At 37.9% G+C, this 27910-nt stretch overlaps 2 protein-coding genes across 2 annotated transcripts in view; one reads left to right on the forward strand and one right to left on the reverse strand.

Moving 5' to 3' along the window:
- Positions 1-27910, reverse strand: part of LOC149787541 (uncharacterized) — a 591304-nt gene that overhangs the window by 147423 nt on the left and 415971 nt on the right. Inside the window, exons 85-88 of the mRNA XM_089975575.1 lie at positions 25677-27631; positions 25072-25205; positions 22432-22609; positions 201-475 (exon numbers count right to left, since the gene is read on the reverse strand). Of these exons, the coding sequence (XP_089831701.1) occupies positions 201-475; positions 22432-22609; positions 25072-25205; positions 25677-27631 (2542 nt within the window). The remainder of the gene's footprint in view (positions 1-200; positions 476-22431; positions 22610-25071; positions 25206-25676; positions 27632-27910) is intronic.
- LOC149787542 (paraneoplastic antigen Ma2 homolog) lies at positions 8212-9050 on the forward strand. Its single transcript, XM_089975562.1, has one exon. It carries the CDS (start codon positions 8212-8214, stop codon positions 9016-9018), a length of 807 nt encoding a protein of 268 aa, XP_089831688.1. The 3' UTR covers positions 9019-9050.

Below are 27910 nucleotides of genomic sequence, written 5' to 3' on the forward strand. Positions count from 1 at the left end.
ACTAAACTGTTATACCGTACATACAGGGGCTTGTGTTATTCTATTCTATATCTCTGCTCAGATCTGTTATTCCATCCATTAATTTCATATTTTATATTATTAATTACTCAATCTGGGCAATAACACTATAATCGGTCATACTAAATAAGGATAACCACAAACCACCACATAACAAAACCCTATCCCACAATAATACTTACAGAGTGAATCCTAGCACATGCTCTTTTTAGAAGGTAAACATCGTCTATGGAAACTCTGTCAATATAGAGTGGGTAGTTGCAGACACTGAGCTGTCCACGATTCAGGTTGTCAACCCAGAGCTCTCTGTGCTTGTCTTCTCCACGTGACTGGACAAACACAGATCCGGGGGAGCCTGGACTATATCCAGATCCACCATATGCCAGCATCGACCCATGGAATGTCAGCTGTTCAAAAAGATATACTGCTATTCTTCCTCCAGCTCCACCTCCATTTCCTGTGTGCAACACATATATTGGGATTAATATCAATCAAACAATCAATGTTTGGTATTACTGAAAATGAGTCATATCAGGCTAAGAAATGAGAGGGGGTGGAGTGTAATTTCATTGATTTATGTGTACACAAATTTAACAGGGAATCATCTTGTGAACTGTCTCCATAAAAATACAATGGAATTTCAGTTGAATTTTATTCATCCATTTCCAGTTTCACACAAACAATAGCACTTGATACCTGAAGAAATTTTCTTATTTTCTAACTATTTATTAGGCTTGATACCCCTGCATGAAATATATGTTCCTTGTTTATACAGCTCTCTCTTGCTATAACATGCTTCATTATAACGCAGTACTGGATATTCTGCAGTACCGTTATGGACCTCATAACCAATTTTAAGCCATCTCATTTTGATTGGTTTATCAAATGTATGACAATATGAGTTGAAATAAAACAATATGAAGCTTAGAGCTTAGTATTATATCTCCCCCAACTACACCACTCCCTCAATAACATGCGCCCTGATAACTCGCAAACCAGCTTATAACGTGAAGTCAGGCATGGATCCCAATTTTTTTTTACCAGAAAATAACAAAAAATTGATTCCTATTTGTTGAACTTAAGAAATTTGTGATTGTAAATTGTTAAGTAAAACTTACATAATTATCTTGTTTTATGGTTGAAAATGGTAGAAACCACCTGGAAATTTTAATCAACATTATAAAATTAACAACTTCATATAATTTGTTACATTTTCTTTCCAAATGACATTCTTAATTAATGATATTCAAGGAAATTTGATCAGTATATTAATATTTAAATACTAATTAACTAATTTTTTTATCAAGTGAAATCAGTTTTAGTTCTATCTTTAATTTTTATTTTAAGTGTAATCATAAATACAATGTGTATTTAAATCTATATGTGCCACTCTACCATGATAACAGCTATGTCCGCAAGCATTTTCTGAGAGCCTAATTGATTGCCAACTGGATTTTGATATTTGACTTGAGGAAGTACTTTGTTGTATTGTTGCGCTGAATTAAAACCTGGCTTCCTTTGTATTATGACATAGTTTGAATGAAATAAAAGAGGTGGAAGAAAAGAAAAGTTATCAAAGATGATAAGACGTTTCACTATTATTTGCAATGAAATCATAGCATCAGTATAGTACTAAATGATCAAAACAATAATTAATTTTCACCATAGACAATTGTCACGCGAATAATAAATATCACTAGTATTTTCAAAAAATAAATCTTATTTGTTGCTGTATGAACTGTTAGTCTGGTTCTCTGCTTCGTAGACTCCCTGCTTTGTACTAAATGAATACTTCAATCTCCAGGAACCAGACTAATCAACAACATGAAAAGCAGTGATGTAATACACAAATTTTTTCGAGTGCACGTGATGGTTGTTGAAACCAGATGGAATAATGTTAACGATCTTTCAGATGTTGGACATTTTGAAAATAAATGTAATTTATACAGACAATGAATAACTTCATTAGAAAAAATGTTTTATTGACAATTATTAGCTATGTGATTGTAAAATGAGGATACAGTCATTAAACAGCCTAGTTGCACCCCATCTTCTGCAGTTTTCTCTATGTCTAGCAGAATTTTGGAGGTCCCTTGGTAACTCACACCATCGCTTATAGTGCAGTCTATAATTTTGGACCCCTTTGTGTACTGACTGTTATCATGAGAAAGAGTCGATATATATTGATTGTAACTGTAAGATGATGGGCTCAGAAACAAATCCATAAAACAAATCTCCTATTTACATGTTTATTTAAAATGTACACTACCTACACTTCTATACCCTTGTGTTGCATTACCAGACCTGCCAACCCTGACGAGTCCGTCTCAGTAAGGCAGTTGATTTTTTCCGTAAGATTGACCAGTTTTCAGTAAGGTGTAACAAAATATCAATAACTGCTATTGTAAAGCGGGAAAACATAATTAAAAGTTTGACGCATTGACGATAAACATTATGTTCAACTGAAAAGTTTGTAAAGTACGCATTGACTTTATTTACCACTAGTACAGTTGCACAAACTCTAGTTCCAAACCCTATCCAGCTCAATGGCTTGTTGCTATCTCTCAACTTGACATAACTCTTGGAAATTCATTTCCATTTCACATAACGATGGCAATCATATCTCCCTCCACAAGATATGCTCAAATTAACATGTGATATCCAATAAACGTAATTGTGTCCCTTTCTGTTTTTATTCACAAGAATTTGAATATTCCTTTTTATTATTCTGGGCCGAATATTAACACTTTTTAAGAGGCTTAATTACCATTTTGTCTTCAACATGCAATGCTTGCTGGATACCATTTTTAAAAATTCTGTAATCAACAGTTTAATCATGCAGATGCTTCACAAGAACAAAAAGGTGCAGTTCAAAGCGTCTGAGGTGCTGCTGTAAAAGTTAGTCTGGTTCCCAGACTAATTTCACTATTTCTAAAATGAAACCTGGATCCAAATAAAACATGGATGAACCAATTATTTGGATTTTTCTGACAATGATCATTTTTCTGTAGTTTTTGCAAGTTCATATTTTAATGGTAATTTTTTTAAGATTTCAGGCAAAATCGGAAGAGTTGGTAGGTCTGCATTACAAACAAAAAAATCCCTCCTTCTCCAAAGAATTAAAACCTAACTATCTCTTAGAACAGAGAGAGAAAATCCAATGAATCCATTGGCATCATAAAAACTTCTCTTCTCATTCATATAACAGCTTCAGCTAGTGACATTATTACTCTAGAAGTTTTACTAGACTCAAATATAAGAAATGTTAAGATGTAGTCAATATAAAATAAAATGGTTACAAATGAAACAAAAACAAAAGGTTGTAAGAAGCTTTCCACTCCAGAGAAACTTGTAAACTTGGCAATAAAGGGTCAACTCAATGAAAACATTAAAGAAGAAAAACTTTTGAGTATTAGTTGAAAGTGATTTAAAATGGGTGAAACATTGACCTTTATGGCAGCAGGTGACCCCCTGTAGAGCTCTATCTAGTAAAATAACTTAACAAGTAAAATTAAGAAAAATATGCCCTTGCAATAATAAACTTCAATGCATACATTTTGACAGTCATTGACTACTGTTTGACAGTATGGAGAAACTGCAATAAGAGTCACTTAGAAAAAATAAACAAGACAAAAAAGTAATTTGCCTGATTCGGAATGCTTCTTTTGACAAACCATCTGGTATTGTTTTCAATGAACTGAGCTGGCTTAAAATAAATGACAGAATAAACTTTCAAAAAGATAGCACTTGCCCACAAATGTATAAACTGAAATATGCCTGAATCTACGAGAGGACTAGTTGATGAAAATCATGGGTAATATTGGCCACTTGAAACTTTCTAAACCATCCTGAACAATTACGATGTACAGTTAAACCTGTCCATATGGTCACCATGACTCAGTGGTCACCTGTTCACAATGGCCATTTTTGGTCAGCAGGTTTGTACTTCCTAACCAAGCAATGGTTTCTCCCTGCTGTAAGCAGTCCCTGGAATATATCTGTAATGACCACTCAGTCTAAGCAAATTAAATTTTTGCTTCAATAGGAAGGTATTGTTTAAACAAAGGAAAAAAACTATATTCTGAGTGATTTTTACATGTCATTATATTTTTGTAAAATTCCCAATTATATTCCAACTGTTTTGTCTGTTTTGTGCATGCTAATCAATATTTTTTGTTTCAGTATGACTGATATGTTAAGAGGTATGTAAAATCATAATATTTGACTGTTCCTTTGTAATGTTGTGACTTAACTTTTTTCTACATGAGTTTTGTTAGTGAGGGCAGACAAAGGGCAATAATCATTTTGTCTGAACTCAGAACACTGAAAAGACATGTATCTGAGTGGGATCAGTACTAGTGAGATGAAAACAATTCCAGCAGTTGGCCCACTGAAAAAAATGCTTTCATATTGACAGGGGCTTGAATTTGATCAACATGATGCAGCTTCATCGCTCATATCTTTGGCAACTGAGTGAGAATCCTGAAAGAGTGCTCATCTTTTGGCAACTGAGTGAGAATCCTGAAAGAGGGCTCGTATCTTTGGCAACTGAATGAGAATCCTGAAAGAGTGCTCATGTCTTTGCCAACTGAGTGAGAATCCTGAAAGAGTGCTCATCTTTTGGCAACTGAATGAGAATCCTGAAAGAGTGCTCATCTTCCTCAACAATGTCAATAGAAGCATTCGTTGTATAGGTCATATTCACTGCAAGTTGGGGAAAGTACAGTTATATGATACAGTAGATTTATTTAATCATCCCATTTCCATTCCAAAGTTCAATCAGCGTGCTACAGCAAAAAGAGGTTGACACACCTCCAATAAATGGATGTCCTTATCTTGCATGCCTTTCATGTTCAAGTACAGAATTTCCAAACGGAAATGATAAAGTCATATCCTATACATGGGGTGTCATACCTGCCAATTGATAAGCCATCAAACCTGTGACCAAGGAAGAACTTGTGTGAAAGTAATGTAATCCCATATGTCCTGTCTTAAAGAAACAAAGGCCATACAAGCAAGGGGACTTATACCATGTAGACTGCCAAAATGAGGGAGTATCATTACCTATACTCTAAAACTATCCTGTAGACAGGCTAGAAGAAAGTATCAAAATAAAATCTCCAGACACTAGCATTTTACAAGGAGTTTCCTAGATCAAATATTGCATACATGACAAGCAGTGAGGATCTGGCATTACTACATCTGCATTGTCTGAGGTGATGGCTGACTGCAGAAGGTTGTCTACAGAATCTTAACCGGAGATGGGGATGCCGAATACACCATGATGCTAGCTACTGACTCTGTGTGTGCATGCAGAGTCGGGATATCTGAAGATTTTGACCTTGACCTTTTCTCTGTGTGCCTGAGCTGCTTCTGCAAAACACTGGACCATATTCCTTCTGACCAAGTGTTGCAGACTGCATGAGTTTAACACATTAACCCCTGGAGCTTTTTGTCATTTTCGCCTGAAAATTAAGTAGGAAACACATTTTGAAAGCTATTTCTGAATAGATCTGAAAACACCCAATCCCAGTCATCTTTCAATAACATACTGCCTAGTTGTGTTAGAAATATTGTTTTTCGTTGGCTATTTGACTCGCACATGAGCAGAAGGGTAAAAGTTGGAGTTCTTTTTTCATTTTTTGGTACTAAACGGAGTCATTATTTTTGTATGGAGACCACTCTTTATTCCAAATGCCCATCTTATCCTACTTTTTGCAAAGGCTCATCTGTCTGTTTGCAGTTCATACCAGTTTGCCTTAGATCTGAGACCAACAAGTCTAAAATCTGGACACAAAATCGGATTCCGACTATGAGATAATTTTTGGTAGAAAAAAATCGGGTCCAATAAATGAGTTTTTTTATCTGTATTTTGTAGTGCACTAGATATTCCACATTATTTGGTATCATTGTAGAGCTGCATCTCTCTACCTTTCTATAATACCACCCACTTTAGTGTATCATGCATGACCATGATGCCACAGAGCTCGGCAGTAGGTTACTACCTCCTGCCCGTTAAGTTGTCGCTAGGAGTTAAAGTGTTAAGAGCTGTGTTTTGTACAAGCCAGGCATGTTTCATGAGTGTATTCAGTGATTTTAAATAGACTTGTTACACTTAATAATCATTTTGCACCTGTAACAGCAGACAGGAAAAATAAACAACTAAATGCAACTAAAATTAACAAACTAGGTATTTACTCACTAAGAGAAGACATCTAGAAGATAAATGTAAAATAAACAGTTCTGCCTGCTAGCTAATTCATCAAAACACATAGGTGAAACAAGGCTGGCATTCATAATCTATTTGCTGAAGAATAAATCCATTACAATTTTAGCAGGAGCATATGTTTTACAATTTTATAGTCATGTTTTAATTAGGCAGAAATAGGTATTTTATTATTTTATGTAGTTAATGTTTATTATTGAGTGAAATACAGTCATCAGTTGCAATTAGTGTGTTGTTCTCAGTTTACACATATTTAGCCATTTAGGTAACCTTGAACCAGGATTACCTGTTAAGAGTTTTTTCACTGAGCAATGCAACTACCCTGATTGCTAGTCATGCTAGGTTGTTCTATTGTATGACAAGTGGTAAACAACTTTCTGATTGGTTAGTTTGCTACTTGTCTCTATAAACAACATGGTATGAACAGCATATTAGTGGTCAGTCCATTAGAGTTTCTTGTGCTTGCAAGATGTAAATTGGCCTTTGTCCCATATGATAAGGTAAATATATTTATAATATGATTAATGTAATAGTTTATTTTATATGTACTCTGCATATTTCTTGGGAATGCATATTGATGTATTTTAGTACATTTTAATAGGTTATCAACCTGCATTTTATTATTTGTATATCGTTTTGTCCATACCTTTGTTTGTTTGTCTGTCTGTCTGTTCCCTACTTGTGCTCTAAACACTGACTGCTGTTTAGGTTTAGTTGGTCCACTAGCTCTCTAGATGGATAATTAATAACTATATGGAGTTGTAAGTTATTCGTATTGAATGTACTGTAAAGAGAATCAATGTAAACAAGTAACAGAACAATAATGCACTGATGACGATATTATTTATTATTGTAGTAAATGTAGTTTTATTGTATTTGTAGGGTTTATGTTACAAAGCAAGGAGAAATGTCTCAATCTCCACCTATGAACCCAATAAGGCATAATAAATCCAATACTGAACAAAACACTGGACTTGTATTTTCTCACCAATGAGTAGAAGGCAAGTGCAGTAACATTTGTCACCCACCATGGGACTTATTGTGCTGTGGGTCGTGAGACTTATTGTGCTGAGGGTCGTGAGACTTATTGTGCTGAAGCCGAGTTTGTGTACATGTGTATGATGGAAGGCAGGACCAAGTGGATTAAACAAGAATAGATACAATAGATGCAATCCCTTCAGTATCACGCTGCCAGTAGATGTGGACATGTGGGTACTCCAGCCATATCAGCTTAGAAGAATACAAATGGAACTCCGGCTCTGTTTATTCTATTTCATTCACAGGATTCAAGAAATGTTTGTGAATCATTTTAGTTGTGACTTTGTGGATCATCTGAACCTTGTGATTGACAGTGACATTCATCCTGTGCTTACATAGACTGATATTTGTGTGTTTTGACTCCTTATGACACTGTATAATTTATTTGTTCATTTAACCTGGACTAAATAATTCTTTGATGAAGTAGGTAAGAATGGTTATCATCAGTGCAAGTTGAAATAATTTGTATTTATTACAGAAACATCTATGAATATTTGAACTTGCTATATATATATATATATATTTGGTGCATTTATATATTAAGTCCATCATATAGCAACCTATTGTAACAGATGTTCATATTAATGGAATTTCCTTCTTAATTTTGTTGCCATTAAATTTTTTCTTCTCCTTAGTACATTTTTAGGAAATATGTTATTTTGGAAATTTGTTTCATCTTAAAATCTGTTTTATACTAGAGTTAGAATACAGGTAGTTCTGGTTCAATTGATTTGTCTAGAACTATTTTTTCATAGAATGTATTTTTTCCCCAATTTTACAATATTCGCTATTGACAGTGCAAACATTGTTCTTTCAGGGTGATCCTTATATTTTTGAAATATTCTTCCTTAACTGGCCCTATATAGATATTGCACAGAAGTTTGTGCATTTCTTCGTTTTGATCGCGCGTTTTCTTTGATTGAGTACATATGGAGTTCACAGAGGACGAAGTTAAAAATATAGTAAGGGCCTTTAAGGCTTTAAAAGTCAAACCCAAGGCAGATACACCTGAAGAATTCGCAAAGTGGATGGCAGACTTCACGTCTTCGATGGGTGCACATCCTATTAAGGAAGAGCTGACAGCATCACATGCAATGGCGTCCGTAAGCAGTGGTCCTATATCAATTACACTACCACATGAATTAAGGATATCAGTATTTTCAGGAGAAAAGAAGAGTGAAACATCGTACGAATTATGTAGATATGAAGTTACATGCTTACAACAAGGCAAATATCCACAGGACCAGGTATCTCATGCCATCAGACATTCCTTGAGAGGAGAAGCTGGACGGATTGCTATGCGATTGGGTCCAACAGCATCCATTAAGGAATTGATATCAAAGCTGGACAGTGTTTATGGGAATGTAGATTTGAAAGAGACTTTGTTAGCTGACTTTTACAGTGCTCGCCAGAAAGAGGATGAAGATATTTCTACATGGAGTTGTAGGCTGGAAGATTTGTTAAACAAAGCCGTCCAGCATGGGTTAGTGAAGACCAGTGAGACAAATGATATGCTAAGGGCTATGTTGTGGACAGGACTTAAACAGATACTTAAGGATGTGTCTGGCCATAAGTTTGATTCACTCAAGACATTTGACGAATTGAGAATAGCTCTTCATCGTATTGAATCTGAACACAGGCAATGGGAAGATGAGCTAAAACGTACTAAGAGAACTATTAATCTTAATATGGCATCAACTTCAACCACATCACAATACAAGGAGCTAGGTGAATAGAGAGATCTTGTCCAGCAGCTGTCACATGAAGTGAAGATGCTTAAGGAACATTCAGCATCCCGCGTATCCAACAACCAGCAACACTATATGAATCGATTTAAGACAAATAATACTGATGAGAGGAGAGTCCGAATATGCTGGCGCTGTGGGCAAATTGGACACATTGCTTCTGCTTGTCATGTTCGACTAGACCATTCAAAATGGGATTTAAACTTAACGAGGCCTATGGCTGGGGGCAAGCAGTAGGCTTTTCAAGGGGTTGCCCCAAGAAGCATAAAGGAGCGGACATGATAGAGCTAGTAGGACAAGCTAACGAGGTTTCTGTTGTCATCAATGGTATTAGAGTAAATTCATTGATTGATACCGGATCGACCGTATCAACAGTTAGCCAGACATTTTATAACAAGAATTTGAAGATGACTCAGATTGAGCCCATTACAGACCTTTTGAATGTTGAATGTGCAAATGGAGAGAAGCTACCATATAATGGCTACATAGAAGTTGAAATAGAAAGTAACATTCTGCCAAATGTGGAAAGACAACGTTGTCTAATGTTAGTTGTGCCAGACAGCAACTACAGTAGGCGCGTTCCTGTGTTACTAGGGACAAACTACTTAATGCGTGCTCTAGAGGAATGCAAAAGTTAGCGTGGAGCAAGATTTCTACAGACAGCTCGATTGCCAACTCCATGGTATTTGACATTCAGATGTTTGACTTTGCGAAAAAAGGAGTTAGCAAAGAGAAACTTTTGTCTAGGTGTTTTGAAGAGTGCAGAGTCACATATTATTGTAGAAAGCAATAGCAATGTGATATTGAGAACTTTCGTCGATAAAGAAGATACCTTGTCATTCAACATGTGCTTTGCTTCAGAATTCAGTGATGTCCACAGTAAATGAAGACTTAGATATTTCTCCAGGCCTGGTGACTTATAATTACACGAGGAATGGTTTGATAGAAGTTCACATGTCAAACGTGACTGCCAGGACAATTAGTATTCCACCCAGAGCTATTGTGTGTGAGTTGCAACCAGTGTTTGTGGCTGATATCTCAGCAGATGTGGTTGGAAGGGAGCGAGTAGATGACCTTCTCAGTCAGATGGACATTACTTTGGATAAACTGTCCAAAGATGAGCAACAAGAAGGAATAGATCTTATAAAGAAATCTGAACACATCTTTTCCAGAAGTGAAACAGATGTGGGATTTACAGCAGCTGTAAAGCATCGCATCAATCTGATCGACGAAAAACCTTTTAAACAGAGATATCGTCGGATACCCCCTTCCATGTACAGTGAGGTGAAAGATCACCTTCACCAGTTACTTGCTAGCGGTGTGATTCGTAAATCACATAGTCCTTGGGCCGGCAATGTTGTTTTAGTGAGGAAGAAGGATGGAAAACTTCGCCTGTGCGTTGATTTTCGGCAGTTGAATAAGATGACAATCAAGGATTCCTATGCCTTGCCCAGGATAGAAGATATCTTGGACTGTTTGGCTGGATCTAAATATTTTACAGTGCTGGATATGAAGTCGGGGTATCATCAAATTGAATTAGATGAATCTCATAAGGAGAGGACAGCCTTTACAGTGGGTCCACTGGGTTTCTACGAGTTTGAGAGACTACCCATGGGGCTTTGCAATGCACCAGCTACGTATCAGAGATTGATGGAAGAGTGCCTCGGAGATATGCATTTGACCATCTGCGTGATCTATCTAGATGATATCATCATTTTCGGTAGAACCTATGAGGAACATTTAACAAATCTGGAAAAGGTCCTAACAAGGCTTAGGGAGTGTGGTTTGAAGTTGTCCCCAAAGAAGTGCCAATTCTTCAAGGAAAGGGTCATATATGTCGGCCATATTGTATCAGAGGCAGGTGTTGAGGCAGATCCAGCCAAGATTGACAAAATCATAAACTGGCCAGCTCCACACACCCCTGAGGAAGTGAGACAATTCCTTGGATTTACTGGCTATTACCGCAAGTTTGTGAAGAACTTCTCGAAGATAGCTAGACTATTATCAGAATTAATGCCAAGCACTCGGAATAAAGCGGGTAAGCGTCAGAAGAAAATTCAACACATACCATGGAAGTGGGAATCAGAACAGGAGAAAGCCTTTCAACAGCTGAAGGATGCTCTTTCTTCACCACCTATTCTAGGCTACGTTGACATTGGGCAATCTTTCGAGCTGTACACAGATGCCAGTCAACATGGCCTTGGTGCAGTTCTATATCAGATTCAAGATGGTATCAAGCGAGTAATTAGCTTTGCCAGCAGAGGGTTAACAAAAAGTGAGCGAAATTATTCAGCGCATCGACTGGAATTCCTAGCATTAAAATGGGCAATCATGGAGAAATTCAATGATTACCTTTATGGACAGTACTTTACTGTGTACACTGACAACAATCCGCTCACATATGTTCTTACATCAGCCAAACTGGATGCCACTGGGCATCGGTGGTTAGCTGCTCTAGCCACTTACAACTTTGACATCATTTACAGAGCCGGTTCAAGGAATTCAGACGCAGATGGTCTATCTCGGTTGCCATGTGTAGAGAGCAGGAGCAGTACCAAGGATATGAAGACTATTACCAGAGAGACCTTACACGCTGTCTGTAATTTAACTAGTGCCCAGCCATTTGTTGAAAGTCTTTGTATGTCTGCAGATGTTGTTGACGACATTGACTCTGGTTCGGGAATAGCCGCAATGACGGATAGAGATTGGAGAGTTGCTCAATTCAATGATCCGGTTATAAGGGAATGGGTAAAGCATGTACGAGACAAAAAGCCTAATCGACAGTCCCTACCAACTGAAAGAGATCATTTAGGATTATTTCGGACTTTTGACAATTTATGCCTGCGAAGAGGTGTGCTATACCGGAAGACAAGTGCTGATGATCATAAGCAACTACAGCTGGTACTTCCCAAGTCTCACCGTGAGGAGGCTATGCACTACTTACATGACGACTGTGGTCATTTAGGCCGAGACAAGATGCTTTCTCTCCTAAGGGATAGATTCTATTGGCCGCTTATGGCAAAAGATGTGGAAGTATGGATCCAAAAATGTCGTCGTTGCATGCTTAGAAAATCGTCAACGCATGTTCGAGCACCACTCGTTAACATAGTGACCACACAGCCATTGGAACTCATTTGCATCTATTTTCTGACTCTTGAGATGTCCAAAGGAGGCTACCAAAATATACTGGTTATTACAGATCACTTTACCAGGTATGCACAGGCCATTCCGACAAGAAACCAGACAGCCAGGACTACAGCTGAGGCTCTGTTTAATAGTTTTATAGTGCATTATGGTAGGTGCAAACTTTGAAAGCAAGATCATCAAGGAATTATGTCAAATTACTGGAATAAAGAAGTCTCGCACGACACCCTATCATCCAATTGGCAATGGTATGTGTGAGCGATGGAATAGGACACTGCTAGGTATGTTGGGAACTCTCGACCCAGATCAGAAAAGGGATTGGAAGAGCTATTTAGGACCATTGGTTCATGCATATAATTGTATGCGCCGTGAGTCTACAGGCCAGACTCCATTCTTTCTGATGTTTGGAAGAGAGCCACATTTACCTATTGACCTCGCATTTGGACTAGATAAGGGTAGTGGAGCAGACAATTTGTCTACTTATATAAAATCTCTTCGGAACCGATTGGATGAATCGTACAAACTAGCCACATGTCTTGTGGAAAAATCTCAAGAAAAACAGAAGAGGACATATGACATAAAAGCAAGAGCTGCAACTCTTCTGCCTGCGGATAGGGTTCTTGTGAAGATAGTGGCATTTGATGGAAAACACAAAATTGCTGATTGCTGGGAAATTAATGTTTACATTGTGGAATCCCAACAAAACCCGGATATCCCAGTATACGTTGTACGATCGGAAGATGGCAAAGGACTGAAATGCAATCTTCATGGAAATTTGCTGCTTCCTATTGGCACCTTGCCAATTCAGTCGGAGCATAATAATCATAAGCAAGAGAAACAAACTTTCAAGTCTGTGACGTCCAAGACTAGAAATTCACCCAAGAACAATTTCAGGGAAACAGATTCTGACCAGGATGAAAATAACTCTATATCGCTTTATCTTCCAAGTGATAATGAAATGATTGGTGTAACTGGTGGTTCCACAATGGCAGATCCGGGAGATATATCTGTCAGGAACAGTGTTGAAGATGATTTAGCCGGCGAAAATTCATTTACAGACTCCTCCAGTGAGTCTTACAGTGGATGATGAAACCTCTTCAAACCAAGATGATGGTAATCCCAGTGTGGAAGGAGAGTTGGTTTCAGCTAGTGCAGTTGATGATAATGAGCAGAGTGGTCATACTGCTGCTGAACAGTCTGGAGCTATGAATCCAGAAGACTGTGATCAACATTGATAATGACTCTGCAGTACCAGGGCAAACCAGGGTTTAGAGCACCAGTAACGTAGTAGTTACTGATCAGTTACGAACAGAGAAGAGTCCCTTGCCTGTTCCAGCACCACGACATTCTAGTCGAGTGACGAAACCACCTTTATGGATGACCTCTGGAGACTATGTGATGTCCCAAGCCGTTAATGAGCCAGACTGGCTAACAAAAGTCCGTATCCTCCAATCATTGCACACAAAAGGAGTTTTCAACAACATGCCTGATACCATTTCCAAAGCCATAATTTCCATCATGGTGGATACCCCTAAATGATGAGGACATCATTTAAATGTGTGGAGGGAAGTGTTTAGCAGGAGCATGTTTTATAATTTTATAGTTATGTTTTAATTAGGCAGAAATAGGTATTTTATTATTTTATGTAGTTAATGTTTATTATTGAGTGAAATAGTCATCAGTTGCAATTAGTGTGTTGTTCTCAGTTTACACATATTTAGCCATTTAGGTAACCTTGAACCAGGATTACCTGTTAAGAGTTTTTTCACTGAGCAATGCAACTACCCTGATTGCTGGTCATGCTAGGTTGTTCTATTGTATGACAAGTGGTAAACAACTTTCTGATTGGTTAGTTTGCTACTTGTCTCTATAAACAACATGGTATGAACAGCATATTAGTGGTCAGTCCATTAGAGTTTCTTGTGCTTGCAAGATGTAAATTGGCCTTTGTCCCATATGATAAGGTAAATATATTTATAATATGATTAATGTAATAGTTTATTTTATATGTACTCTGCATATTTCTTGGGAATGCATATTGATGTATTTTAGTACATTTTAATAGGTTATCAACCTGCATTTTATTATTTGTATATCGTTTTGTCCATACCTTTGTTTGTTTGTCTGTCTGTCTGTTCCCTACTTGTGCTCTAAACACTGACTGCTGTTTAGGTTTAGTTGGTCCACTAGCTGTCTAGATGGATAATTAATAACTATATGGAGTTGTAAGTTATTCGTATTGAATGTACTGTAAAGAGAATCAATGTAAACAAGTAACAGAACAATAATGCACTGATGACGATATTATTTATTATTGTAGTAAATGTAGTTTTATTGTATTTGTAGGGTTTATGTTACAAAGCAAGGAGAAATGTCTCAATCTCCACCTATGAACCCAATAAGGCATAATAAATCCAATACTGAACAAAACACTGGACTTGTATTTTCTCACCAATGAGTAGAAGGCAAGTGCAGTAACATTTGTCACCCACCATGGGACTTATTGTGCTGTGGGTCGTGAGACTTATTGTGCTGAGGGTCGTGAGACTTATTGTGCTGAAGCCGAGTTTGTGTACATGTGTATGATGGAAGGCAGGACCAAGTGGATTAAACAAGAATAGATACAATAGATGCAATCCCTTCAGTATCACGCTGCCAGTAGATGTGGACATGTGGGTACTCCAGCCATATCAGCTTAGAAGAATACAAATGGAACTCCGGCTCTGTTTATTCTATTTCATTCACAGGATTCAAGAAATGTTTGTGAATCATTTTAGTTGTGACTTTGTGGATCATCTGAACCTTGTGATTGACAGTGACATTCATCCTGTGCTTACATAGACTGATATTTGTGTGTTTTGACTCCTTATGACACTGTATAATTTATTTGTTCATTTAACCTGGACTAAATAATTCTTTGATGAAGTAGGTAAGAATGGTTATCATCAGTGCAAGTTGAAATAATTTGTATTTATTACAGAAACATCTATGAATATTTGAACTTGCTATATATATATATATATATTTGGTGCATTTATATATTAAGTCCATCATATAGCAACCTATTGTAACAGATGTTCATATTAATGGAATTTCCTTCTTAATTTTGTTGCCATTAAATTTTTTCTTCTCCTTAGTACATTTTTAGGAAATATGTTATTTTGGAAATTTGTTTCATCTTAAAATCTGTTTTATACTAGAGTTAGAATACAGGTAGTTCTGGTTCAATTGATTTGTCTAGAACTATTTTTTCATAGAATGTATTTTTTCCCCAATTTTACAATATTCGCTATTGACAGTGCAAACATTGTTCTTTCAGGGTGATCCTTATATTTTTGAAATATTCTTCCTTAACTGGCCCTATATAGATATTGCACAGAAGTTTGTGCATTTCTTCGTTTTGATCGCGCGTTTTCTTTGATTGAGTACATATGGAGTTCACAGAGGACGAAGTTAAAAATATAGTAAGGGCCTTTAAGGCTTTAAAAGTCAAACCCAAGGCAGATACACCTGAAGAATTCGCAAAGTGGATGGCAGACTTCACGTCTTCGATGGGTGCACATCCTATTAAGGAAGAGCTGACAGCATCACATGCAATGGCGTCCGTAAGCAGTGGTCCTATATCAATTACACTACCACATGAATTAAGGATATCAGTATTTTCAGGAGAAAAGAAGAGTGAAACATCGTACGAATTATGTAGATATGAAGTTACATGCTTACAACAAGGCAAATATCCACAGGACCAGGTATCTCATGCCATCAGACATTCCTTGAGAGGAGAAGCTGGACGGATTGCTATGCGATTGGGTCCAACAGCATCCATTAAGGAATTGATATCAAAGCTGGACAGTGTTTATGGGAATGTAGATTTGAAAGAGACTTTGTTAGCTGACTTTTACAGTGCTCGCCAGAAAGAGGATGAAGATATTTCTACATGGAGTTGTAGGCTGGAAGATTTGTTAAACAAAGCCGTCCAGCATGGGTTAGTGAAGACCAGTGAGACAAATGATATGCTAAGGGCTATGTTGTGGACAGGACTTAAACAGATACTTAAGGATGTGTCTGGCCATAAGTTTGATTCACTCAAGACATTTGACGAATTGAGAATAGCTCTTCATCGTATTGAATCTGAACACAGGCAATGGGAAGATGAGCTAAAACGTACTAAGAGAACTATTAATCTTAATATGGCATCAACTTCAACCACATCACAATACAAGGAGCTAGGTGAATAGAGAGATCTTGTCCAGCAGCTGTCACATGAAGTGAAGATGCTTAAGGAACATTCAGCATCCCGCGTATCCAACAACCAGCAACACTATATGAATCGATTTAAGACAAATAATACTGATGAGAGGAGAGTCCGAATATGCTGGCGCTGTGGGCAAATTGGACACATTGCTTCTGCTTGTCATGTTCGACTAGACCATTCAAAATGGGATTTAAACTTAACGAGGCCTATGGCTGGGGGCAAGCAGTAGGCTTTTCAAGGGGTTGCCCCAAGAAGCATAAAGGAGCGGACATGATAGAGCTAGTAGGACAAGCTAACGAGGTTTCTGTTGTCATCAATGGTATTAGAGTAAATTCATTGATTGATACCGGATCGACCGTATCAACAGTTAGCCAGACATTTTATAACAAGAATTTGAAGATGACTCAGATTGAGCCCATTACAGACCTTTTGAATGTTGAATGTGCAAATGGAGAGAAGCTACCATATAATGGCTACATAGAAGTTGAAATAGAAAGTAACATTCTGCCAAATGTGGAAAGACAACGTTGTCTAATGTTAGTTGTGCCAGACAGCAACTACAGTAGGCGCGTTCCTGTGTTACTAGGGACAAACTACTTAATGCGTGCTCTAGAGGAATGCAAAAGTTAGCGTGGAGCAAGATTTCTACAGACAGCTCGATTGCCAACTCCATGGTATTTGACATTCAGATGTTTGACTTTGCGAAAAAAGGAGTTAGCAAAGAGAAACTTTTGTCTAGGTGTTTTGAAGAGTGCAGAGTCACATATTATTGTAGAAAGCAATAGCAATGTGATATTGAGAACTTTCGTCGATAAAGAAGATACCTTGTCATTCAACATGTGCTTTGCTTCAGAATTCAGTGATGTCCACAGTAAATGAAGACTTAGATATTTCTCCAGGCCTGGTGACTTATAATTACACGAGGAATGGTTTGATAGAAGTTCACATGTCAAATGTGACTGCCAGGACAATTAGTATTCCACCCAGAGCTATTGTGTGTGAGTTGCAACCAGTGTTTGTGGCTGATATCTCAGCAGATGTGGTTGGAAGGGAGCGAGTAGATGACCTTCTCAGTCAGATGGACATTACTTTGGATAAACTGTCCAAAGATGAGCAACAAGAAGGAATAGATCTTATAAAGAAATCTGAACACATCTTTTCCAGAAGTGAAACAGATGTGGGATTTACAGCAGCTGTAAAGCATCGCATCAATCTGATCGACGAAAAACCTTTTAAACAGAGATATCGTCGGATACCCCCTTCCATGTACAGTGAGGTGAAAGATCACCTTCACCAGTTACTTGCTAGCGGTGTGATTCGTAAATCACATAGTCCTTGGGCCGGCAATGTTGTTTTAGTGAGGAAGAAGGATGGAAAACTTCGCCTGTGCGTTGATTTTCGGCAGTTGAATAAGATGACAATCAAGGATTCCTATGCCTTGCCCAGGATAGAAGATATCTTGGACTGTTTGGCTGGATCTAAATATTTTACAGTGCTGGATATGAAGTCGGGGTATCATCAAATTGAATTAGATGAATCTCATAAGGAGAGGACAGCCTTTACAGTGGGTCCACTGGGTTTCTACGAGTTTGAGAGACTACCCATGGGGCTTTGCAATGCACCAGCTACGTATCAGAGATTGATGGAAGAGTGCCTCGGAGATATGCATTTGACCATCTGCGTGATCTATCTAGATGATATCATCATTTTCGGTAGAACCTATGAGGAACATTTAACAAATCTGGAAAAGGTCCTAACAAGGCTTAGGGAGTGTGGTTTGAAGTTGTCCCCAAAGAAGTGCCAATTCTTCAAGGAAAGGGTCATATATGTCGGCCATATTGTATCAGAGGCAGGTGTTGAGGCAGATCCAGCCAAGATTGACAAAATCATAAACTGGCCAGCTCCACACACCCCTGAGGAAGTGAGACAATTCCTTGGATTTACTGGCTATTACCGCAAGTTTGTGAAGAACTTCTCGAAGATAGCTAGACTATTATCAGAATTAATGCCAAGCACTCGGAATAAAGCGGGTAAGCGTCAGAAGAAAATTCAACACATACCATGGAAGTGGGAATCAGAACAGGAGAAAGCCTTTCAACAGCTGAAGGATGCTCTTTCTTCACCACCTATTCTAGGCTACGTTGACATTGGGCAATCTTTCGAGCTGTACACAGATGCCAGTCAACATGGCCTTGGTGCAGTTCTATATCAGATTCAAGATGGTATCAAGCGAGTAATTAGCTTTGCCAGCAGAGGGTTAACAAAAAGTGAGCGAAATTATTCAGCGCATCGACTGGAATTCCTAGCATTAAAATGGGCAATCATGGAGAAATTCAATGATTACCTTTATGGACAGTACTTTACTGTGTACACTGACAACAATCCGCTCACATATGTTCTTACATCAGCCAAACTGGATGCCACTGGGCATCGGTGGTTAGCTGCTCTAGCCACTTACAACTTTGACATCATTTACAGAGCCGGTTCAAGGAATTCAGACGCAGATGGTCTATCTCGGTTGCCATGTGTAGAGAGCAGGAGCAGTACCAAGGATATGAAGACTATTACCAGAGAGACCTTACACGCTGTCTGTAATTTAACTAGTGCCCAGCCATTTGTTGAAAGTCTTTGTATGTCTGCAGATGTTGTTGACGACATTGACTCTGGTTCGGGAATAGCCGCAATGACGGATAGAGATTGGAGAGTTGCTCAATTCAATGATCCGGTTATAAGGGAATGGGTAAAGCATGTACGAGACAAAAAGCCTAATCGACAGTCCCTACCAACTGAAAGAGATCATTTAGGATTATTTCGGACTTTTGACAATTTATGCCTGCGAAGAGGTGTGCTATACCGGAAGACAAGTGCTGATGATCATAAGCAACTACAGCTGGTACTTCCCAAGTCTCACCGTGAGGAGGCTATGCACTACTTACATGACGACTGTGGTCATTTAGGCCGAGACAAGATGCTTTCTCTCCTAAGGGATAGATTCTATTGGCCGCTTATGGCAAAAGATGTGGAAGTATGGATCCAAAAATGTCGTCGTTGCATGCTTAGAAAATCGTCAACGCATGTTCGAGCACCACTCGTTAACATAGTGACCACACAGCCATTGGAACTCATTTGCATCTATTTTCTGACTCTTGAGATGTCCAAAGGAGGCTACCAAAATATACTGGTTATTACAGATCACTTTACCAGGTATGCACAGGCCATTCCGACAAGAAACCAGACAGCCAGGACTACAGCTGAGGCTCTGTTTAATAGTTTTATAGTGCATTATGGTAGGTGCAAACTTTGAAAGCAAGATCATCAAGGAATTATGTCAAATTACTGGAATAAAGAAGTCTCGCACGACACCCTATCATCCAATTGGCAATGGTATGTGTGAGCGATGGAATAGGACACTGCTAGGTATGTTGGGAACTCTCGACCCAGATCAGAAAAGGGATTGGAAGAGCTATTTAGGACCATTGGTTCATGCATATAATTGTATGCGCCGTGAGTCTACAGGCCAGACTCCATTCTTTCTGATGTTTGGAAGAGAGCCACATTTACCTATTGACCTCGCATTTGGACTAGATAAGGGTAGTGGAGCAGACAATTTGTCTACTTATATAAAATCTCTTCGGAACCGATTGGATGAATCGTACAAACTAGCCACATGTCTTGTGGAAAAATCTCAAGAAAAACAGAAGAGGACATATGACATAAAAGCAAGAGCTGCAACTCTTCTGCCTGCGGATAGGGTTCTTGTGAAGATAGTGGCATTTGATGGAAAACACAAAATTGCTGATTGCTGGGAAATTAATGTTTACATTGTGGAATCCCAACAAAACCCGGATATCCCAGTATACGTTGTACGATCGGAAGATGGCAAAGGACTGAAATGCAATCTTCATGGAAATTTGCTGCTTCCTATTGGCACCTTGCCAATTCAGTCGGAGCATAATAATCATAAGCAAGAGAAACAAACTTTCAAGTCTGTGACGTCCAAGACTAGAAATTCACCCAAGAACAATTTCAGGGAAACAGATTCTGACCAGGATGAAAATAACTCTATATCGCTTTATCTTCCAAGTGATAATGAAATGATTGGTGTAACTGGTGGTTCCACAATGGCAGATCCGGGAGATATATCTGTCAGGAACAGTGTTGAAGATGATTTAGCCGGCGAAAATTCATTTACAGACTCCTCCAGTGAGTCTTACAGTGGATGATGAAACCTCTTCAAACCAAGATGATGGTAATCCCAGTGTGGAAGGAGAGTTGGTTTCAGCTAGTGCAGTTGATGATAATGAGCAGAGTGGTCATACTGCTGCTGAACAGTCTGGAGCTATGAATCCAGAAGACTGTGATCAACATTGATAATGACTCTGCAGTACCAGGGCAAACCAGGGTTTAGAGCACCAGTAACGTAGTAGTTACTGATCAGTTACGAACAGAGAAGAGTCCCTTGCCTGTTCCAGCACCACGACATTCTAGTCGAGTGACGAAACCACCTTTATGGATGACCTCTGGAGACTATGTGATGTCCCAAGCCGTTAATGAGCCAGACTGGCTAACAAAAGTCCGTATCCTCCAATCATTGCACACAAAAGGAGTTTTCAACAGCATGCCTGATACCATTTCCAAAGCCATAATTTCCATCATGGTGGATACCCCTAAATGATGAGGACATCATTTAAATGTGTGGAGGGAAGTGTTTAGCAGGAGCATGTTTTATAATTTTATAGTTATGTTTTAATTAGGCAGAAATAGGTATTTTATTATTTTATGTAGTTAATGTTTATTATTGAGTGAAATAGTCATCAGTTGCAATTAGTGTGTTGTTCTCAGTTTACACATATTTAGCCATTTAGGTAACCTTGAACCAGGATTACCTGTTAAGAGTTTTGTTCACTGAGCAATGCAACTACCCTGATTGCTGGTCATGCTAGGTTGTTCTATTGTATGACAAGTGGTAAACAACTTTCTGATTGGTTAGTTTGCTACTTGTCTCTATAAACAACATGGTATGAACAGCATATTAGTGGTCAGTCCATTAGAGTTTCTTGTGCTTGCAAGATGTAAATTGGCCTTTGTCCCATATGATAAGGTAAATATATTTATAATATGATTAATGTAATAGTTTATTTTATATGTACTCTGCATATTTCTTGGGAATGCATATTGATGTATTTTAGTACATTTTAATAGGTTATCAACCTGCATTTTATTATTTGTATATCGTTCTGTCCATACCTTTGTTTGTTTGTCTGTCTGTCTGTTCCCTACTTGTGCTCTAAACACTGACTGCTGTTTAGGTTTAGTTGGTCCACTAGCTCTCTAGATGGATAATTAATAACTATATGGAGTTGTAAGTTATTCATATTGAATGTACTGTAAAGAGAATCAATGTAAACAAGTAACAGAACAATAATGCACTGATGACGATATTATTTATTATTGTAGTAAATGTAGTTTTTATTGTATTTGTAGGGTTTATGTTACAAAGCAAGGAGAAATGTCTCAATCTCCACCTATGAACCCAATAAGGCATAATAAATCCAATACTGAACAAAACACTGGACTTGTATTTTCTCACCAATGAGTAGAAAGCAAGTGCGGTAACACAATTTTAACAATATGATAAATGTCACTAGCATCTTTTAAATAAACTTAACACATAGTGTAAAAGTTAGTGAAACCGTAAATTCATAAACTTTACAGATACATGGCTTGAAGAATAGATTTAGTAGGTGTATTGATCTGTTATTGACAGTATCAAGCAAAAGTTTAAACTGGAGTACATCCAGTTTAAATGGCAACATGGCAAGGGCACACAGAGGTAATTTCTATATGCTGTAAACACACAATTTGTAATCTTTTGAAAAGGGTTGGATTTGGGAGGTATCTGAGCTGATTTGCTAATGTTAATGTGACTGAGTAAAGTAGTTAATGGTAAAACAGAAGTGTGAAAACCTGTGACTTAATTCTAAACTTTTCTTCAAGAGAGTTACCATAGTCAATATTGTTGATAGTTCCAGCATAGGCAGTTCCTCCATGACTAGTAATGGAGCCCTGGCCAATGAGTCTGCTGGCGTGAATGATGACTGAACCACCACTGCCAGCTCCACTGTGGAATGTATAAGTACCATCTCCTCCATTCACTGTGATGCTGCCATATAACCTAAAAACCTGGAAGGATGGTTTCAATAAAAATGAAATATGATAAATATTGTTTAATGGGATAATGAGAATGCAACAATAATTAAGCTGGTGTCAAGTTCTCGTAAATAAACTTAATGCTTTTAATGTACTACCTGTATAAACCTTAATAGGCTCACAACCCTCTTTTATGTGCCAAGCTGTACAAAATTTCCCTCACCTAGGGCCTGAAAATAGTGGTAGTCCAAGGACATGATGCCTACAGTTTTTCTAGTCAGACCAAATGAAAAAACTTTTCTCTACTCTGGGAGGATGTATTCACATCATACAGACGGTATATTTTTGGCATGAAAATAGATTAGCTAAGCAATAGCGACAGGATAAGCAATTGCTGCTATCAGAAAACTAATTGTCATACAAAGTGATTGAAGAAAATGTGTTTTATATCACAAACTAAAAAGTGCCTATTCTTGAGTTGAAAGCATCTCAAGATTTGCACTTAATACAATCAGTTTGCAATATGCACAGGAATAAGGACAATCATACTGTGAACAAATTTCCCAGGGTATTCAAATATCTTAGATATCTGAAACAAAATTATTAGAACCTGCCTGGGGTTGTGACTGATATAGATGACATATAGTATATACTTGCTTATAAGTTAAAGTAGGGGCCTTCTTATAAGTGAAATATATAAAAAAAAAAAAATCTGACCGTACTCATAATGTATTATCTTGACACTATAAGTCTTGAGACACCCATAATTATTTCCAAAAGTAACATTTGTTTTATGACATATAGATGTTGGGACATGAAATTATGGCAACTTTTTTGTATATTGTAAGTCTTGGGACACCAACATTTTTTTCTACTAATTGATTGATGTAATAAAAATACAATAAAGAGGTATTAGAAATAATGATTTTAAACTACTTGTAATAGTGTCAAAACTGTTTTAGTTTGCTTTGATGCTAGCAACTATAACTGTTTACACTGGTACAGTAATTGTGCTAATATTATTGAGTACAAGGAAATTAAATATCAAAGTACTAAACCACAAGACAATGCTCCCTCTTACCCATGCCAGTTTCGGGGTTTAAATGCTTATGGTAACTGGGTTTGACTACTGTCAGAAAAAAAATATATCTGCCAATTATAAATGACATGAAAATAACTAGCTGGCCAACATGTGTATCTTTAGGTTAAAAATGTTTTTTAAAAGTCTCATCTCATTTTTTATTAATTTTCAAAAAAATACTTATTTTGTTTTTCCATCCTATGACAAGCAATTAACCTAGTGTTTTGATAGATTTGATAATTTGATAAATCCTTTAACATGTGAAAGCAGCACTGCTTTGTTTTCTCCAATGGACAACCTGTAGCACTACTGTTGTTTTTCTCTGTAAAGTCTATAGCTAGTGTGCCATGAATTTAATATTGTTCAGTCCCATACCATACAACTGATATCTGTTCAGTTGTGGCAATCCTTTGATGTGATGTTTATGATGACCGGATGACAGTGGAGGAATTCAGAACTTTATTTGGTAACTCTGATGATAAAGATGAATTCTTGGGCTTTGAACCAGATGATATCAGACAGTGACATTTCCAGGATACCATGAATCACAAAAATGTGGAAATAATATACTACAAGACACTGTAAATTGCATCATTCTAGATTACGATTTTTATACCCGTATGAATGCATGGATTTATTATATAAATGAATTAAAAATGATAAGCATTATGGATTTCATTACATGAAGATGGACAAATTGTAAGTTGTCAATTTGTAAGTTGTCAATTTATTTATACATAATCAACACATAACTACTTGTTCTACATTGGTTTTGCCTTTATTTGTCCTATCTGTCTGTCTATCTATCTATCCAGTTTGACTTATACTTTCCCCTTGTGTAACTCTGGCTCACTGACTAAATGTCACCATTGCAGATGGATTTAACTTGCAAAAAACACCGCAACTTAGAAGAGGCTGACAGAGAAACTTCCTTTCTGCAGCCCTAAAGTAGGGGAGGGGACAACTTATAGTTGAATCAACTGACTTTTTGCAGCCCTAAAGTAGGGGAGGGGTCAACTTATAGTTGAATCAACTTATAAGTGAGTATAAACAGTAATTGTTTGGGGAACGTCATCACAAAAACTTTAAATAATTAAATTAAATCTTATTTCACAAATCTGATTTGTAACTGTATGGTGTGAAAGTTTACACTGACTATTCTTGCTAAATGACCAACCCAGCATGAGCATGTCTGCATTGTGTACATTGTACAGTTTTAAAGCCACTTTTTCAAGTGGCTATTGAACCAAATTATTGTAGAAATGAACCTCTGTTAAGCAGCCACATATTCTACAAGGTCATTTACCTCATTTTCTGCGGTGACCACTTCTGTTAAGTAAATTGCCTGTTGCATTCAACTATTTGACTTTACAATTTACTGTTATTCATTGTATAGTAAGACCATGTATTTCACCTTTGCAACATTGAAGTTGATGTAGCTTCCACCTGCTCCACCATTTTGACCTCCACCTCCACTTCCTGGATAGGCAGATCCAGCCACAGACCCATAGAAAGAGCCACCTGCAACCCCTCCTCTGCTGCTGCCACCTAGTATGGGATTAGGGGTCTGTATTAATTCCTTGGGTAAAGAACTAACAGCTACTCAAAGAAATATGAAATGATAATATTTTGTTGAGCCCATGTTACAGTTAAAAAAAAAGACAGATAAAAGGAAATAAAAAACATTAAGACTGATGTTAATCCAGACACACATATGGATACCAAAGTGATTGATGCAGTGGGTGTCCACCAAGGCAGGCTCAACAACAAAATTATTCAACAAATCCTAAAAATTTAGGGCTGATTTGAAAACCTATAAAAAATAGCCATGTGCCTAGCCTATTAATAAAACCTGTAAATTTTTACTGATTCTAATATTTTGTTTATTCATGAATGAAACAAGAATTTCTCTTCAGACTTTCTAAGGACTATACAACTGAAAAATGTGGATTAATTATTTCTTTTAAGATGCGAGCAATCCAAATGAAAGAGGAAAACCAAAATGTAACTCATTAATACCTGTACTTGCATGACCTCCTCCAGATGCATCATAAGTAGTAGCTTTTCCTGCCCCAGGGCCTTGTTGCATGGGGTAACCATATTTTGAGCCATCTATCTGAGCAGAGGTCTCCAATGATAGCTGGGTAAGGTTAAAGGTTGTCTCCTGGCTGGACACAATGACCTTTCCACCCATCCTCACTGTAAACTGACTGGATGTCAAAACTGGATGTACAGGATCCATGTGAACTGTTAATTTTCCTTGGTTGTTGATTTCAACTGCTGCTATGGTAACTGATCCTGGTGTGTAGCTTGTGCCGGGTATTTTGGTGTACCACATATCAGTGGAATGGAAAGATGCTGTGTGGGCATGATCTTGAAGAATAATTTCTGCTCCACGTTCTATGGTAAGTTGTTCTACTCCAACAAGTCTTCCCTCTAGGATAGCTTTTTGACTATTAATCACTACATTTGTAGGTAGGACCAACTCTCCTCCACGATCAACATGGAAGCCACATGGACAATCAAGATAAGTGTGAGTGGATTCTACATAGTTGATCAGAACCTGTTGTCTGCTTTGTATCCTGATCATACCCTTTTGGTTTCCTGTTAGCTCGTGAATAATGATCGTTACATTGTCAGCTCCACTAGGGTGGTAGAAGTGTACGTAGGAGTATCCTTCCACCTGGACCTCATCAAACTCATAGTAAACTGTGTTCTCCTCCATCACCACAGCTGGGTTGGTGGTGTACAAGTCAGCATTCTCAACAGTCATTTTGGAATGTTCAGGTTTGACCTCTGTAATATTAAGTCTGAGGTTGTATTTCAGCTCTCTGTATGTTGGCCCTCGTCTAGACTCGTACTTGTAGACCGTACCTGGACCACCAACAGCAACAGATGCTGAACCACCATGAGCAAGATACTGGCCCCCATAGTTGTTCTGAAATTCTACATGTGCTGCAATTCTTCCTCCACTTCCTCCACCTCCAGTTCCAAGTCCATTTCCCCCACTGGCATCAAGGATTCCATGTCCTGAAAAATTGTAGGCCTGGACCAAAATGCTTCCACCACTACCACCACCATTATTACTGACAATGGAGTTTCCCCCATGAGCACTGACAGAGCCATCTATATGGAGAGATCTTCCAACATTAATATTGACAAATCCTCCACCAGCTCCACCACCACCACCACTACCCTGGTGTAGGGGTGTGAATACTGATCCATATGCCTTGACAGAGGAGCTTCCACCTGCTTGTCCTCCATAGCTACCTCCTGATGATCCCACTCCAGATCCTGGACCAGTTCCTGCAGCATGGCCTCGTCCATCAAGATTTATCTCACCGCCTGATTCCAAATCCAAGTCTCCTGCCTCAATGAATCCATGATTAATCAGCATAGTTCCCTTGTGTTTGATTTCCAGGAATGCTGCAGTAATTGTGAAATGGTCATGGAAAACCCTGCGGAACTCAATTTCACCATCCATTTTTATGTTTATTGTGGGAAGTGAAAAATTTCCTTTTTCTGTGACAAAAATCTTGACTTGATTTTCAAGGATTGCTGTTTGAGAGGTTTCAGAAACACTTACAAAAGTGTTATCTTCAACATAGAGGTGATGAACTCCTGTCATTAAACCTTCCAGAGTTGTGTTGATGCCCTGAAGGTGAACTTCTGTTGGGAAAACAATTTCACTGCCATTTTCTATGATGAAACTGACTGGAGCTTCTGTTCTGTTGCTGATGGACTCGTTATATTCCACATACATCAGCTGGTTCTCTCTGAGATGCAACTGTCCCGATCGATCTCCAATAAATCTACTAACATTTAGATTTACATGGGTGCCAGCAAGAATGTAAATCATAACTCTTGCAAATCCACTGATCTCCATTTCTTCATATTCATAGTTTACAGTGTTTTCTTCCATGATCACTGTTGCCACAGGTACCTTATTTCCATTATTATCCATATGAACGTATCTGTGAATAGAAAATAATGTACATCTACAAGAAGTATGAAACAAGTAACAATAATATCCTCTTGATAACAAATGGAAACTACAACTCATAAAACAAGTAAATGTAATATGGCCAATTCTGGTCAGTCCAAGCCATGTATTATTTGCCATGAGCTGTTTTCAAGCATGACAATGATATATAGCATGCAGTAGATAAATCTAAAGAATAAGAGGGATGATAGTACTCAAGGATTAACACAAAGTAGTCAAAAACGTATATTTGCACATTTCAATTCTAAAG

The sequence above is a fragment of the Sinohyriopsis cumingii genome, chromosome 11 (assembly GCF_028554795.1).
Source record: "Sinohyriopsis cumingii isolate HCF-2022 chromosome 11, ASM2855479v2, whole genome shotgun sequence".
NCBI lineage: Eukaryota > Metazoa > Mollusca > Bivalvia > Unionida > Unionidae > Sinohyriopsis > Sinohyriopsis cumingii.

Excerpts from the sequence above, each read along its gene's own strand:
- LOC149787542 (XM_089975562.1), top strand. The coding sequence starts at position 8,212 with ATGGAGTTCACAGAGGACGAAGTTAAAAATATAGTAAGGGCCTTTAAG.